At 33.1% G+C, this 17908-nt stretch overlaps 1 protein-coding gene and 1 pseudogene across 1 annotated transcript; one reads left to right on the top strand and one right to left on the bottom strand.

The window, feature by feature from the left end:
• Positions 1-661: 661 nt before the first annotated feature.
• LOC149252719 (uncharacterized) lies at positions 662-1279 on the bottom strand (annotated as a pseudogene).
• Positions 1280-16977: 15698 nt separating this feature from the next.
• LOC149252718 (subtilisin-like protease SBT1.3) lies at positions 16978-17607 on the top strand. Its single transcript, XM_089454250.1, has one exon. The coding sequence runs from the start codon at positions 16978-16980 to the stop codon at positions 17605-17607; it is 630 nt and encodes a 209-aa protein (XP_089310376.1).
• The last annotated feature ends 301 nt before the right edge of the window (positions 17608-17908 follow it).

The following is a 17908-nucleotide window of genomic DNA, read 5'->3' as shown; positions in this document are numbered from 1 at the left end:
GATAAAAGTAAAATAATAAAAATGATATATTGAAAAATTGTCTACATGGAATTGTATTATTAATTTATTAATTATTTCTTAGGTGGCTATTTTTGAGTTACTTCCACCAAAACCCTCTCTAGTTGTCGTTGGAATTTATCCTGATTTTTCAAAACAAAATGTACATGAATAAATAGAGAAAGAAATATCACCCATCTAGCTTCCAATAGCACAAACCTCACAGGGAAAGTATCAAATATTGAACTAATACTCCAAAGCACCATAAAGGAAATAAATAAAGGTTCCAGTTCCATGGCTCTGGAGGGTTTGACTTGAAGCATCGTGTAAAAGAATCATCAACTATTGCACTTGTCGCTTCTGTCCAAACACACACACATTATTCTTTAGCATTCCCATGCTCTCTAGAGGTGATTCCTTTAAAACATGCACGCAATGCATTCTCCATGCTTTCCCCACTTCGGATAATTAGAACTTCACACAAATTTTGCAGAAATCAACTCAAGTGTAGATGGATCCTGTAAGAGTGACGTCATTTTTTTCAGTGAACGGAAGATGGCCTAGGCCATTCTAAACAACCAATCGAATGAGTTGATCTGAATGGAAGACAAAATCATGCTTTGTGGTTTCACAATCTCTTATGCATCCCATGAATCTAGATGCTTTATTTCTCCATAATTATTTTCTCCATGCAAATCTTACTCATGAGTGCATTTTTCTTAGCTTCTATCACAACCATTTTCATTTGTGTTTCATCTTCCTTTTCCATTACCTTTTCCCTCTTCATTGCTATTAGAACCTTAGCGTGCTGTTCTTCCATTTTTCATAGTTTCGAGCAATGACCACTGGAATTTTAGGTTTTGTCACTCTCACATTAATGATTTCAATACCAGGAGCATAAATGGTACAATCCTTTTGAAGCGCCTATTTCATGTTCTCGTCAATATGATCAAACTTGTCAACGTACACGTCTTGCCAAGTGTGCGTGCTGCAAACCTGGTTGATTTCATGATGAATTTGATCATAAATCCAAGTCTTCTCATAAGTGAAACCATAATTCAATATGGTATCATAGACATAATCCTTTCGAAGGCGATTAACAACCTCAATCTTATCAAAATAAATCATCGCTCCACCCTTGGTACCATATGGCATAATTTTTTACCTCATCTGTTTGGATGATCACTTGAATTGGCTCATACTAAGTCAAAATAGGCATCTTCATACTGAGTTTCTCGCCCTTATTACGAGGATACGATAGTGGTTGGAGATTTTGGAGCATTTTAGAAGGGTATTTTTGTGTCATGCTATGTTGATAATGTAGGTCCATATTCTTCTTTTATTGGAAAAATGACGGCATGGATAACCACAGAAGGTGGTAGCATCATCAACTGAGAGTTCCCAGCTCCTGTGGTGCTTGGTAACAACCACAAATACAAGGGTTTATCTATTAACAAGGGAAGAGGGTGGGCTATGAGTAATTGGCATATGGTAAAACTGCGTCAAGTAATGAAACTGTGAATCCATTCCTAGTGGTAAGCCTTAATTCTAAATTGGTGAGTGGAAAAATTGTGTTGTGTGATTCAGAAGTAACAATAGCAGATGGAATTGGTTGTGCAGCAAGTTGGTAGTGTAGGGTTGATTCTTGCCAACCAACCTCAGGACGGGGAGGATTTAATGGAAGAGTTCCATTCCTTACCAACGATGAGGGTGGGTTCAATGTCGATAGAAGATATTAAATCTTATATCAACAACACCAAAAATCCTAGAGCAATAATTAAGGTGGAGGGACTGACTGTGGTGGGTAAAAAATGAGATACAATGGTAGGATTTTTCTCCTCCAAGGGGACAAATCCAGTCATTTATAAGATCCTTAAACCAGATCTTATTGCTCCTCGCATCAACATATTGGTGGCATGGACTAGGCACGTCGAGCCTACTGGCTTGATTTGTGGTGAGATAACAATTTATTACAACCCGAAGATCTGAACAACCTATCATTGTCTGTGGTGGGATTTTTCCTCGATGGGTATGACTTAATTGGATTTGATTAAGGAGAGCGTTAGTGGAATAGCCACAAGAAAATAAATAAATGAGGCAATGTGTCATGTAAATTTGTCTCCTACTAACATTAGCCTTAGAGAGTTCCTTAGCTCTCACACATGAAGAGTCAAACGTGTGCTTTGATGTGATTGTTTTATCCATAACAATAATCATACAAATGTTGCAAATAATTTTAATTTTCTTGTATCACATGCTTTCTCATAAAACTAATATTACTTTGCAAAAATTCAATAAAACTATTTAAGTGTAAATATATTTAAATAAATCACATTTTAACTTATAGACAAAATATCCTTTTTCACCAGCAATAAAAATTTCAAGCAAGATTGTAATTTGTTGTTTTTCAAAATATGTTTTCTAATCCATAAATGGATTGAGTGCCTTGAAAAACCCCAGGGAACTTTAATTTTACATATTAAGCAAACTTAAACTCAAGTTTTAAATATTCTCTACTAGATTTTGGCTACCTATATATATATATATATATATATATACCATGTAAGAATGTAAAAATCCTTGAATACCTTTATTTTAGTGAAATGAGTTCTAAACATAATCATTGAAATCACAATATTTAGCTATATATATATATATATATATATATATATATATATATATATATATATATATATATATATATATATATATATATATATATATATATATATATATATATATATATATACCATGTAAGAATGTAAAAATCCTTGAATACCTTTTTTTTTTTAGTGAAATGTGTTCTAAACATAATCATTGAAATCACAATATTTGGCTATTTTAAGTACCAATTAACACACCATGTGTTGGCCTAGTTGTTGTTGCACTTTTACTAGTGTAAGTATAATGTTGGTAAGGTTCTAACATAATATTAGAGATATGTGGAAAGTCTTGGACATGTTTTCATATTGAAGTTTAGTTGCTAATTGCGAAGTGATATAGGGGTTCAAATAGAATGATTCCAATGGAAGACTAATTTGGTGAAAAGGATGTTGAGGTTGTGAAAGGTTGAATTAATAAAGTATTATAAACATTTATGAGAGAGTGGAACAATGTGTATTTTTAGGTTATTTCAATGCAATTGAATGCATTTCATTATTTGATACCCGATACTTATTTTAATTATGTAGAGTACCATGATGTGTAATAAATGTTATTCCAAGGGTTCGTGCCTAGTACATTCACTAAACCTTTTTTTATCTTACTTGTGTTGAAGGATTTTATTAGGTATATGGATGTTCAAAGTATTATTAGGATGGTTATTGAATATCATGTTGTCATTAACATACAAATATATTTGGCACATGTATTGCCTTCAAATAAGCCAATGATATCTATATGGTGAAAATCAACAAAAAACTCAATTGGTTGAAATTTATGACTTTCTGTGCATTGAAGAGTCAAGACTTGAGTAAAAATATATATTTAGTTAATATTAATATAAGGTTGAAGGTTATATTTTTATTTGTCACATATTTTCACCTTTCAATGAACATAATAAAGGTAAAAAAATTCCCATACATTATAACAAATCAATGTTCAACTAATGAAAAAAATGAGGGATGACCATTGCTACCAGTTAGAAAGAAAAGAAAAGTTTCTATTATATTAACTACACCAATTAGAAATACCACTACTATTAGTAAGAGTAGGGGTTGATTCAACACCTATGTGATTCATCTGTGTAGTCACCATAGGATGAGATTGGAAAGACATTGTTGAAGATTTATAGAAAGAGGCACTCTGCATGATGTACCCCCATCAAGAAGACCATCAAACGAATCAAGGATTATTTTGTGGAAATTATTCATGGTAGGGAACAAGTTTCCCTTGATGCTTCCTTCCTTAATAGTTGTGAAATGGCGTCTTCCCGTGCTTTTCTTCCTACAGAAAGAATCCCTCTTCCCTTGAAGGGTTTACAAGGGTTTCCGTAGAAGATCATTGCTTGGGAAGGTATTGGTGAGAAGGTTGAGTCTATCACCACATTATATCTCTCAAAGCCTTTTCAAATATTTATAAGATAAATTTGGAGGCATTCGATGCTTTTTTGGGTGAGATCTATGGATTTGGTAAAAGACCTCAAGCTATCATTGGAACTCAAAAAAAGAATACCCTCTGGATTACCATGTCTTCTTTTCAAAGGTAAGTAACTGGAATATCTCTATCCTCTCCTTGTTTAGAATATATGTAGGGATGTCCCATTTTTCTTGGCCCTTCGACTGCATGGGGGAGCTTTGGGAAAGCCTTCCTCTTCCCAAGCCTTTTCTTATAAAGACGTGGTCCAAAACCAAGCTTCCCAAAGTGCAATGATGCCTCAGGCACATCCCTAATCCTTAGAAAAGGCATCTCATGCCCAAGTTGCTCCAAGCCCTTTTATAGTGAACAAATTTGAGGATGTCCCTTTGGTAGAAATTGTTCATCTAGATCTGGATGAACTCTATGAGCTCTTGGTAGAAAATGCCCTCATTTTTCACTTCAATGGGTTGTGACTACGAACAAAAAACCTTTACCAATGGATCCATTCAACTTGGACCAAGGTTTATAGGGTCATCTTTTGTTCCAAGAGTTTCTTCATCATCCTGTTTTCCAACCAAGAGGATTATCATAATACTCTTTCTAAGGGGCCCTAGTTCTGGGAAAAATTTGGGCTCTTCCCGACCCCTTGGTTCCCAAATTTTGGTCCCTACACAACAACGATCACAAAGATGCCCATTTGGTTTTGCTCATGAATTTGTTGGCTCATCTATGGATTTTTTCAGTGTTTAAGGGTATTGGTTAATTTTCTGGCCATAGATCCCTCCCGAGGCTAGTGTGGAGTCTACACCTATGGCAAAATTTGTGTAGAACTCAACATCAGCAAAGGTTTTCTTGTAAAATTTAAATTTAAAATAAGTTATTTTCACTAGATCTATTTGCTTGATTACGAGAACACTTCTTCCCAGTGTCAACTTTTACATCAAATAGGCCATATTTAGAATTCCTATTCTCAAAAACCAATCAAACGGAAGCTAATATGTAAGGCATGGAAGCCATGCATCTCACTTCCTTGAGAAGAGGAGGATTCCTCTTCCTCAGATTAGGAATATACTAAGTCCGATGATGACATGATCTCTTTGGACGAGGCTCAGAATTCAGATCTTCAAAATCCTTGTGAAGAAGGTAAGGAAATCCAAGTTCCACCAGCAAGAAGAGAAGAAGTTAGTAATAATGCTTCAATAAGCCCCATGAAGCACACCCATGAATCAACTTCCTTGGGCTTTGACAAGGATGCCTCCTTAGCTTGTCAGAACAATCTTCAAGTAGCTTTGGTAGTCCCACCTCCAGAAGGTTGGGTTAAAGTAGAAAAAAAGAAAGGAAAGAAAGGACACACCGATGATCACCCCCAAGTTGGGTGATTAAAAAGCTTTTTTTTTTTTTTTCGGGTTCTTTTCTTTCTCTAGATGAGTAGGTTAGCTTGCTGCATAAACCCAAGCTTCCTTGATAACTCTATCCTTTATAGAACTCAACATTAGCAAAGGTTTTCTTGTAAAATTTAAATTTAAAATAAGTTATTTTCACTAGATCCATTTGCTTGATTACGAGAACACTTCTTCCCAGTGTCAACTTTTACATCAAATAAGCCATATTTAGAATTCCTATTCTCAAAAACCAATCAAATGGAAGCTAATATCTAAGGCATGGAAGCCATGCATCTCACTTCCTTGAGAAGAGGAGGATTCCTCTTCCTCAGATCAGGAATATGCTAAGTTCGATGATGACATGATCTCTTTGGACGAGGCTCAAACTTCAGATCTTCAAAATCCTCGTGAAGAAGGTAAGGAAATCCATGTTCCACCAACAAGAAGAGAAGAAGTCAGTAATAATGCTTCAATAGACCCCATGAAGCACACCCATGAATCAACTTCCCTAGACTCTGACAAGGATGCCTCCTTAGCTTGTCAGAACAATCTTTAGGTAGCTTTGGTAGCCCCACCTCCAGAGGGTTGGGTTAAAGTAGAAAAAAAGAAAGGAAAGAAAGGACACACCTATGATCAACCCCAAATTGGGTGATTACAAAGTTTTTTTTTTTTTTTTCGGGTTCTTTTCTTTCTCTAGATGAGTAGGTTAGCTTGATGCATAAACCTAAGATTCCCTGATAACTCTATCCTTTCTATGTAAATATTGTATTTTATGATTCTCTATAGAAAGTTCCTCTCTAGCTTACAAAAAAAAAAAAGTAGGGGTGATTCATTTTTTAAATTTTTACCATACATTTGATTAAGGCCAATAAATGAACATAATTATAGACTTGATTAAAGTTGTGTAAAATGAGAACTCTCATTTTAAAGACACACATTTTTGAGTTAAAAACATCAAAATAAACCCCCCAAATTTATAAGTGGTGCTATTGGTAGCACCCTTTTTTTCCAAGGTTAAAATTAACACCTTTTGTAACCATGGTGTTAACCACCTTGTACATTTTTATATTAAAACAATATAGATTAATCCCCAAATTGAAAAGTGGCACCAAGGGCAACACCAATTTTCAAGGGAAAATTTACAACTTCTTTGAAATGATGAGATTAACAATTTATATGATTATAACCATAATTTTCATATTAACCCCAAATTGAAAAGTGATGCTTCTAGTAGCACCCCCTTTTTTAGGGGGTTAAAATTACAACTTATTTGGAACCAATAGCCTTGATAAATGATACCCTTTCAACCAAATTATTAAAATAAATTGTTAACTTTTTGGTATTTATGTAATATGGCCTAAAAATTGGGTTTTCTTGCAAACAAAATATTGAGAAAAGGAAAAATAAAAGGACCAAAAATGGAAAAAATAGATAAAAATAAAGAGGAAAAAATGAAAAACAATGAAGAAATAACCCCATAGTAAGGGGAAAACATGTTTGTTTTTAATTAAAAAAATCTAAAGAAAATTAAGGTCCCCTACCTATCTTTACTAAAATATTAATAATGAAACCACACTAAAAATGAATTAATTAAAAAAACCCATTTAAAATCATTAAGAAGAAAAAAGAAAAGAAACAAATTGAAATACAATTTAAAAGAAATTAAATTCACATACACACACCTTAGAGAAGGATATTCATAGTCTAAGGAGTGAAGGTAATATCCTCTTGTTAGGAGACTTTAATGCTAGAACCACATCTAACTAAGATGTTATTCTAAGAAATGATTCAAACCCTAATCCTTTTTTTTGTTAGATGAGGCCCATGATTTAGTTAGGAGATTCAAAAGAAAATTTGAAGAACTAACTCAGAATTTATTTGGTATTGAGTTAGTAAAACTCTCATTTTCTTAATACTTTTTATTTTTTTGATTTATAATATCATATTGAAATGGTCAAACTATGACTAGATGACTTGTATTCATGGGCTTGGAAGTATTGTTGTGGGTGGTGTGATATTTGATATCCTTGTTTCCAACCAAGTTGTAAACTTTGACCTCTTAAATGACCATCAACGTAACTTTGATCATATACCTTTAACCTTAACTCTAAAATTTGTCATGAAAAAAAACATGCACATGAGAATTGTGAGATTCAAAGCCACCTAATTTATAACAAGAGTAAAAGGGATATCTTCTTAAAGGATTTATATCAGAGTTTATACATCTTAACTTATAAGGATAACATAAAAAAGTCCCTATCATAATTTATTACAACCCTCTTTGCTACTATTATCAAGTTCTCTATTGAGGTGTCATATAAAAGGAATAATAGAAATACCAACCCTTGATAAGGTAGTGATTTTAAAATTGCTAGAAAATGTGATTAGGGATGCTCCTAATGAAACCTTAAAAATTAATAAGATAAATACATAAAATTATTTTATTAAAATAAGGAAGAGATAATAAATAAGTAAAAAGGAATATTAGTTACTATAAATCTCTATGTCTAACCCTAGAAAGTCTTGGAGGAAAAATTTGATTCATAAGGCTAATGAAAATCATTTGATTGCCTTGAAGAACTAGAATATTTACCTTAAAAACCTCTATGCATCCCCTAATGCCTTGGACACCATTTTGAATTCCCTACAGAGGATGATATGTTTTCCTTGGAAGACATTGGGTTTGAGTTTCAACAACTTGCTAATGGGAAAGATAAGGACATTGAATGCTACCAAGCTTAAAATTTTAAAATGGGAGAACTTACCCCCATCTCGAGCATACACAAGCCCTCTAATTTGGAAGTGAAGCAAGGTTTCCCTAAGATTATGATGTAGAGCCTTATTGTGGCTATATTTAAGAGTGGGAATAAAATATTTCCCTCTAATTACAAGACCATTATGATTTTCCATATTTTATCAAAGTTATATGGGATTATTTGGGAAAAGATGATTAGCCTTTCGCTTGAAATCCTTGGTAAATGTTCTAAAGGCCAAGCTGGGTTTAGGATATTTCATTCAATTGTGGACCATATTGTTACTCTTAGGATAACTGCAAAGGAATTTTGCAATAAAAAAATGATCTCTTCTATTGTTTTGTTGACTTGAGAAAACTTTTGACACTGTTCCTAGAACAATGTTATAGAAGAGGCTATAAGAGATAAGTGTTCCTCTCGAGTTGAGGGTGGTTTCCACAAGGTTGTACAAGGATTTTATTTCCATGTTTAGGGCCACTTAGGGTTGATCAGAAGAAATTAAATGTAATATTGATGTTAAGAAATGGTGTCTCTTATCGCTTACCATTTTTTCCATATACATTGATAAGCTAGAAGAGTGTTGGAAAGATGTAGGTCATGTTGACCCCACACTCACTAGTATCGTCATAACTCTTCTCCTTTATACTGACAATCTTGTTCTTTTAGCAAGGAGCCATTACAATATTGTAAAACAACTCAAAATCCTACAATATTTCTACTCTAATATGAGTATGAATGTTAATACCATGAAAGCTAAAGTCGTTGTAATGTCCCCAACCACCTATTGGGGTGTATTAAGGGGCCTTATTACCATAGTCACTTGACCTTTCTAAGTTTTTTCATCTAATTTGTTTATGATGACATATGTTATGTATATCTAATGGATTATATGATGTAAGGCACTCATTTATAGGAATATAATCACATTAATAACATCATTTAAATTATAATGTATACACAACACATGATATATTACATAATTAATTACAATGAAATTTAAATGACATTAAAAATAACACGTGTATGATAAAAGATACTAACTAGTTGCTTTGATGTGATTGTTTTATCCATAACAATAATCTTACAAATGTTGAAAATAATTTTAATTTTCTTGTATCACATGATTTCTCATAAAACCAATATTACTTTGCACAAATTCAATAAAAGTATTTAAGCGTAAATATATTAAAAAAAATCACATTTATCTTATAGACAAAATATCTTTTTTCACTAGCAATAAAAATTTCAAGCAAGATTGTAATTTTGTTGTTTTTCAAAATATGTTTTCTAATGCATAAATGGATTGAGTGCCTTGAAAAACCCCACGGCACTTTAATTTTACATATTAAACAAACTTAAACTCAAGTTTTAAATATTCTCTACTAGATTTTGGCTACAATTAATGAGGAAAAATGCTTTGAAAAAGGTCATTTTGTCTATTAATTAGACTACGCGTTATATATATATATATATATATATATATATATATATATATATATATATATATATATATACACACACACACACCATGTAAGAATGTAAAAATCCTCGAATACCTTTTTTTTAGTGAAATGTGTGCAAAACATAATCATTGACATCACAATATTTAGTTATTTTAAGTACGAATTAACACATCATGTGTTGGCCTAGTTGTTGTTGCACTTTTACTAGTATAAGTATAATGTTGGTAAGGTTCTAACATAATATTAGAGATATGTGGCAAGTCTTGGACATGTTTTCATATTGAATTTTAGTTGCTAATTGGGAAGTGATATAGGGGTTCAAATAGAATGATTCGAGCGGAAGACTAATTTGGGGAAAAGGATGTTGAGGTTGTGAAAGGTTGAATTAATCAAGTATTATAAACATTTATGAGAGAGTGGAACAATGTGTATTTTTAGGCTATTTCAATGAAATTGAATGCATTTCATTATTTGATACTCGATACTTATTTTAATTACATAGAGTACCATGATGTGTAATAGATGTTATTCCAAGGATTCATGCCTAGTACATTCACTAAACCTTTTTTTATCTTACTTGAGTTGAAGGATTTTATTAAGTATATGGATGCTCAAAGTATTATTAGGATGGTTATTGAATATCATATTGTCATTAACATACAAATAAATTTGGCAGATGCATTGCCTACAAATAAGCCAATGATATCTATATGGTGTAAATCAACAAACAACTCAATTGGTTGAAATTTATGACTTTCTGTTCATTGAAGAGTCAAGACTCGAGAAAAATATTATATTTAGTTAATACTAATGTAAGGTTGAAGGTTATATTTTTATTTGTCACATATTGTCACCTTTCAATGAACATAATAAAGGTAAAAAAATTCCCATACATTATAACACATATCAATGTTCAACTAATGAAAAAAATGAGGGGTGACCATTGCTACCAGTTAAAAAGAAAAGAAAATTTTCTATTATATTGACTACACCTATTAGAAGTACCATTACTATTAGTAAGAGTAGGGGGTGATTCAACACCTATGTGATTCATCTGTGTGGTCATCATAGGATGAGATTGGAAAGGCATTGTTGAAGGTTTATAGCAAGAGGCACTCTACATGATGTACCTCCATTGAGAATACCATCAAATGAATCGAGGATTATTTTGTTGATATTATTCATAGTAGGGAACAAGTCACCCTTGATGCTTCCTTCCTTAATAGTTGTGAAATGGCGTCTTCCCATGCTTTTATTCCTGCAACAGTAATCCCTCTTCCCTTGAAGGGTTTACGAGGGTTTCTGGAGAAGATCATTGCTTGGGAAGCTACTGGTGAGAGGGTTGAGTCTATCACCACACTATATCTCTCGAACCCTTTTCAGATATTGATAAGATAAATTTCCAGGCATTCGATGCTTTTTTGGGTGAGATCTATGGACTTGGTAAAAGACCTCAAGCTATCGTTGGAACTCAAAACAAGGATACCCTCTGGATTACCATGTCTTCTTTTCAAATGTAAGTAACTAGAATATCTCTATCCTCTCCTTGTTTAGAATATATGGAGGGATGTCCCATTTTTCGTGGCCCTTCGACTGCATGGGGGACCTTTGGGAAATCCTTCCTCTTCCCAAGCCTTTTCTTATAAAGACCAGGTCCAAAACCAAACTCCCCAAAGTGCAATGATGCCTCAGGCACATCCCTAATCCTCAGAAAATGCATCTCATGCCCAAGTTGCTCCAATCCCTTTTATAGTGAGAAAATTTGAGGATGTACCTTTGGTAGAAATCGTTCATTTAGATCTAGATGAACTGTATGAGCTCTTGGCAGAAAATCACCTCATTTGTCATTTCAATGGGTTGTGACCACGAACAAAAACCCTTTACTAATGGATCCATCCAACTTGGACCAAGGCTTGTAGGGTCATATTTTGTTGCAAGGGTTTCTTCATCATCCTGTTTTCCAATCAAGAGGATTATCGTAATACTCTTTCTAAGGGGCCCTAATTCTGGGAAAAATTTGGGCTCTTCCTGACCCCTTGGTTCCCAAATTTTGGTCCCTACACAATAACGATCACAAAGCTACCCATTTGGGTTTGGCTCCTGAATTTGTTGGCTAATCTATGGACTTTTTTAGTGTTTAAGGGTATTGGTTAATTTTTTGGCCATAGATCCCTCTCAAGGTTAGTGTGGAGTCTACACCTATGGAAAAATTTGTGTAGAACTCAACATTAGCAAAAATTTTATTGGAAAATTTAATTTAAAAATAAGTTATTTTCACTAGATCCATTTGCTAGATTATGAGAACATTGCTTCCCAGTGTCAACTTTTACATCAAATAGGCCATATTTAGAATTCCTATTCTCAAAACCAATCAAATGGAAGCTAATATCTAAGGCATGGAAGCCATGCATCTCACTTCCTTGAGAATAGGAGGATTCCTCTTCCTCAGATCAGGAATATGATTAGTTCAATGACGACATGCTCTCTTCGGACGAGGCTCAGACTTCAGATCTTCAAAATCCTCATGAAGAAGTTAAGGAGATCCAAGTTCCACCAGCAAGAAGAGAAGAAGTCAGTAATAATGCTCCAACAGGCCCCATGAAGCACACCCATGAATCAACTTCCCTGGACTCTGACAAGGATGCCTCCTTAGCTTGTCAGAACAATCTTCAGGTAGCTTTGGTAGCCCCACCTCCAAAAGGTTGGGTCAAATTAGAAAAAAAGAAAGGAAAGAAAGGACACACCAATGATCTCCCCCAAGTTTGATGATTACAATGTTTTTTTTTTCCTTTCTCTAGATGAGTAGGTTAGCTTGTTGCATAGCCCCAAGCTTCCCTGATAACTCTATCCTTTCTATGTAAATATTGTCTTTTATGATTCTCTATAGAAAGTTGCTCTCTAGCTTACTAAAAAAAGGAGTAGGGGCGATTCATTTTTTTAAGTGTTACCATACATTTGATAAAGTCCAATAAATGAACATAATTATTGACTTGATTAGAGCTGTATATTCAAAATGATAACTCTCATTCTAAAGACCCATATTTTTGAGTTAAAAACATTAAAATAAACCCCCCAAATTTATAAGTGGTGCTATTGGTAGCACCCTTTTTTTCCAGGGTTAAAATTAACACCTTTTGTAACCATGGTGTTAACCACCTTGTACATTTTTATATTAAAACAATAAAGATTAATCCCCAAATTGAAAAGTGGCACCAAGGGCAGCACCAATTTTCAAGGGCAAAATTACAACTTCTTTGGAATGATGATATTAACAATTTATACAATTATAACCATAAATTTCATATTAACCCCAAAATTGAAAAGTGATGCTTCTAGTAACACCCCCTTTTTAGGGGGTTAAAATTACAACTTATTTGGAACAAATAGCCTTGATAAATGATACCCTTTCAATCAAAATCTTAAAATAAATTGTTAAATTTGTGGTATTTACGTACTATGGTGTAAAAATTGGGTTTTCTTGCAAACAAAATATTGAAAAAAGGAAAAATAAAAGGACCAAAAATGGAAAAAATAGATAAAAATAAAGAGGAAAAAATGAAAAACAATGGAGAAAGAAGCCCATAGTAAGGGGAAAACATGCTTATTTTTAATTAAAAAAATGTAAAGAAAATTAATGTCCCCTACCTCTCTTTACTAAAATATTAAAAATGAAACCACCCTAAAAATGAATTAATTAAAAAAACCCATTTAAAATCATTAAGAAGAAAAAAGAAAATAAACAAATTGAAATACAATTTAAAAGAAACTAAATACCCATACACACACCTTAGAGTAGGATATTCATAGTCTAAGGAGTGAAGGTCATATCCTCTTGTTAGGAGACTTTAATGCTAGAACCACATCTAACTAAGATGTTATTCTAAGAAATGATTCAAACGTTAATAATTTTTTTTGTTAGATGAGGTCCATGATTTAGTTAGTAGATTCAAAAGAAACTTTGAAGAACTAACTGAGAATTTATTTGGTATTGAGTTAGTAAAACTCTCATGTTCTTAATACTTTTTATTTTTTCTATTTATAATATCATATTCAAGTGGCCAAACTCTGACTAGATGACTTGTATTCATGGGCTTGGAAGTAGTGTTGTGGATGGTGTGATATTTGATATCCTTGTTTCCAACAAAATTGTAAACTTTGACCTCTTAAATGACCATGAGCGTAACTTTGATCATATACCTTTAACATTAACTCTAAAATTTGTCATGCAAAACAAACATGTACACGAGAATTGCAAGATTCAAAGCCACCTAATTTATAACGAGATTAAAATGGATATCTTCTTAAAGGACTTATATTAGAGTTTACACTTCTTAACTTATAAGGATAACATAAAAAAGCCCCTATCATAATTTTATTACAACCCTCTTTGCTACTATTATCAAGTTCTCTATTAACATGTCATATAAAAGGAATAATAGAAATACCAACCCTTGATAAGATAGTGATTCTAAAATTGCTAGAAAATGTGATTAGGGATCCTCCTAACGAAACCTTAAAAATTAATAAGATAAATACATAAAAATATTTTATTAAAATAAGGAAGAGATAATAAATAAGTAAAAAGGAAGAATAGTTACTATAAATCTCTATGTCTAACCCTAGAAAGTCCCAGGGGAAAAATTTGATTTGTAAGGCTAATGAAAATCATTTTATTCCGTTGAAGAACTAGAATATTTATCTTCAAAACATCTATGCATCCCCTAATGCCTTGGACACCATTTTGAATTCCGTACAGAGGATGATATGTTTTCCTTGGAAGACATTGGGTTTGAGGTTAAGCAACTTGCTAATGGGAAAGATAAGGACATTGAATGCTACCAAGCTAAAATTTTAAAATGGGAGAACTTATCCCCATCTCGAGCACACACAAGCCCTCTAATTTGGCAGTGAAGCAAGGTTTCCCTAAGCTTTGGATGTAGAGCCTTATTCTGTCTATATTTAAGAGTGGGAATAAAATATTTCCCTCAAATTACAAGACCATTATGATTAGCCATATTTTATCAAAGTTGTATGGGATTATTTGGGAAAAGATGATTAGCCTTTCGCTTGAAATCTTTGGTAAAATTTCTAAAGGCCAATTTGGGTTTAGGATATTTCATTCAATTGTGGACCATCTTGTTACTCTCAGGATAATTGCAAAGTAATTTTGCAATAAAAAAATGATCTCTTCTATTGTTTTGTTGACTTTAGAAAACTGTTGACATTGTTCCTCGAACGATGTTATAAAAGAGGCTAGAAGAGATTAGTGTTCCTCTCGAGTTGAGGGTAGTTGCCACAAGGTTGTAAAAGAATTTTATTTCCATGTTTAGGGCCACTTAATGTTGTTCAGAAGAAATTAAATGTAATATTGATGTTAATAAATGGTGTCTCTTATCGCTTACTATTTTTTCCATATACATTGATAAGCTAGAAGAGTGTCTGGAAGATGCAGGTGTGTTGATCCCACACTCACTAGTATGGTCATAAGTTTTCTCCTTTATATTGTTCTTTTAGCAAGGAGCCATTACAATATTGGAAAACAACTCAAAATCCTACAATATTTCTACTCTAATATGAGTATGACCATTAATACCATGGAAGCTAAAGTCATTGTAATGTCCCCAACCACCTATTGGGGTGTATTAAGGGGCCCTCTTACCATAGTCACTTGACCTTTTTACTTTGTTTCATTCAATTTGTTTATGATGGCATATGTTATCTATGTCTAATGGATTAGATGATGTAAGGCACTCATTTATAGGGATATAATCACATTAATAACATCATTTAAATTATAATGTATACACAACACATGAAATATTACATAATTAATTACAATGAAATTTAAAAGACATTAAAAATAACACATGTATGATAAAATATACTAACTAGTTGTAAACATTAGACGTTCGTCTGAGCCATAGATCACAATGCTCATATTAAGTCCATTCTTAAGACTAGATCCAAAACTCATTTTACTTAGGGGGAAGTTATGGCGAATATTAAATTTATTTCAACTACAATCAAGCATTAGAAACTCTAATTTTACTTAGGGGAAATTTATGGTGAGTATTAAATTGATTTCAACTACAATCAAACATTACAAACTCCCATTGTTGAAAATTTTAAAAAAGACAAAAAAAAAATGAAAAAAAACCTTTATAAGTTTAATGATGAAGGAGAAAAATTCTTCTTACATCTCCCTTATGTGTTGAAGCACCTCTAAACATCTTCAATTCAATTACTTGATATACTCATGAAGGTTAATTCTCTGAACAATCTCAGTTAATACTCCACAACCCAATATGAGGGAGATGTTGTAGTGATGCCTTAGATGAAGCTTTAGAATAACTAATAATAATAATAAATAATAATGTTCACTTAATTAAAAAAATAATAAAAAGTAAAAATTAGTAAAAATAATAAATTGATTTAATCATCTATTATATTGTAATTCTATTTTTATTAATAAAATGTTATATACATATCATATTAAAATTAACTTAAAGAATAATGACTAGTATTAATAACCATAATAATTTTAAAAATATAATTATAGACATATTTAGTAGATTTAATTAATAAATATATAATTAAAAATAAGAATATTTCCATATATGATAAATAATATTGTTTTGTAAATGAAAAATAAAACTAAAATATTTCTCGACCATAAATTGAAAAATCCATTAAAACAAAACTTATATATATATATATATAATAGAACCAGACTTTTATATATAAAATATAAAGTTTTATAAAATTAATTTAAAATGTACTTCTTGTGAATTGAAGATAAGAATGTTAAACTTCTTGTGAAGCTTGAATTGATTTCGTTTCAGTCATGCAACTTGACAACGACCACATATTGAAAAGTCTTTCATCATCATTTTCAAGGCTTAATTTATTCATGGAGGCTACTCCTAGGTCAATGAAAAAAATTGGGATACTTCTTGGCAGTCCTTTCGGTTGATGGGGTCACCCTGTCGGAGGTAGTAACCATGGTCGATGGAAACAAATTGAGATCGTCGTCGTCAAAATTTCGTCGGTCCATGGCACTGTCGGATCGTAGTCGTCAAAATTTCGTCGGTCCATGGCACTGTCAGATCGTAGTCGTCGAAATTTTTGTGGCGATTTTTAAATTTAGATGTTCCTGCACACTAAGAATAGTAGAATGTCAAGTGGAGAAGCGGACTCTCCAATATTACATCCACTCATCTCTTATCACTGAGGAGCCAGGGATTCAGCCTTAACCTGTTGGCAATATCATCCGCCAGTGCTTTGTATCATATGGTGTACAGGGCCATGGAGATTAACAAGGGTTGTCATGCAATCATTTTCATCGTTTCCTTAACATTATGGGTGCCGAGTTCAGACGCGTTGGTTACATCCCACAGTCAGGACACGGAAACTACGATGATTCCAAGGCAGTCCTACATAATTTACATGGATAAATCCATGATGCCCCACCATTTCAATCTCCACCAACACTGGTACAGTGCGATGATAAATGAAGTTTCAGAATCGAATTCGGATCCCCCTGCAATGCTATATACATACGATACAGTAACGCAGGGGTTCGCCGCCTGTCTGACCAGCACGGAGGCTCAAGCTATGGAGAATATGGACGGATGCCTCGGTGTATTTCAAGACTCTACCTATGGACTCCATACTACGCGAACACCGGAATTTTTGGGGCTAAGCTCCAGTGATGGTCTGTGGCCACTGTCACGTTACGGTGATGATATTATCGTGGGCGTCATGTATACAGGAATATGGCCTGAGAGCAACAGGTTCAACGACCAAGGCCTCACTCCGGTGCCTGCTAGGTGGAAGGGAGAATGTGAAGTGGGTACAATTTCTGGGAAATTATTCCACAGTGATTTCCCGGAAACCGTATTGGCCAACAATTTCTGGGAAATTATTCCACAGTGATTTCCAGAAAAGCATATTTGGCCATATGTGAGAAAAACACAATCATGTAATTTTAATGGGTATAACATGGAATTATGGGACATGCCCATTCAATTACATGGGTATAATTCTGTAAACATGCTCTTTCAATTACAGAGGTTAATGCACCAATGCTTAAAGTTGTCCTTAAAAATGCACAGACCATCTTTACAAACGCAGACCATTCGAAAGGTTCATGCGTTCATGTTTAAGATGTTAAAATATTTTACTATTTTCATAGTTGTTGACTGTGATGTAACTTAATTGTGAGTAACTCTAACGC

Source organism: Pinus tabuliformis, chromosome 7, assembly GCF_031772625.1.
Source record: "Pinus tabuliformis cultivar Carrire ecotype Pingquan chromosome 7, CPIR1, whole genome shotgun sequence".
In the NCBI taxonomy this organism is placed as follows: domain Eukaryota; kingdom Viridiplantae; phylum Streptophyta; class Pinopsida; order Pinales; family Pinaceae; genus Pinus; species Pinus tabuliformis.
Note: the sequence above shows the minus strand (reverse complement) of the source record. Positions and strands in the feature narration are given on the sequence as shown.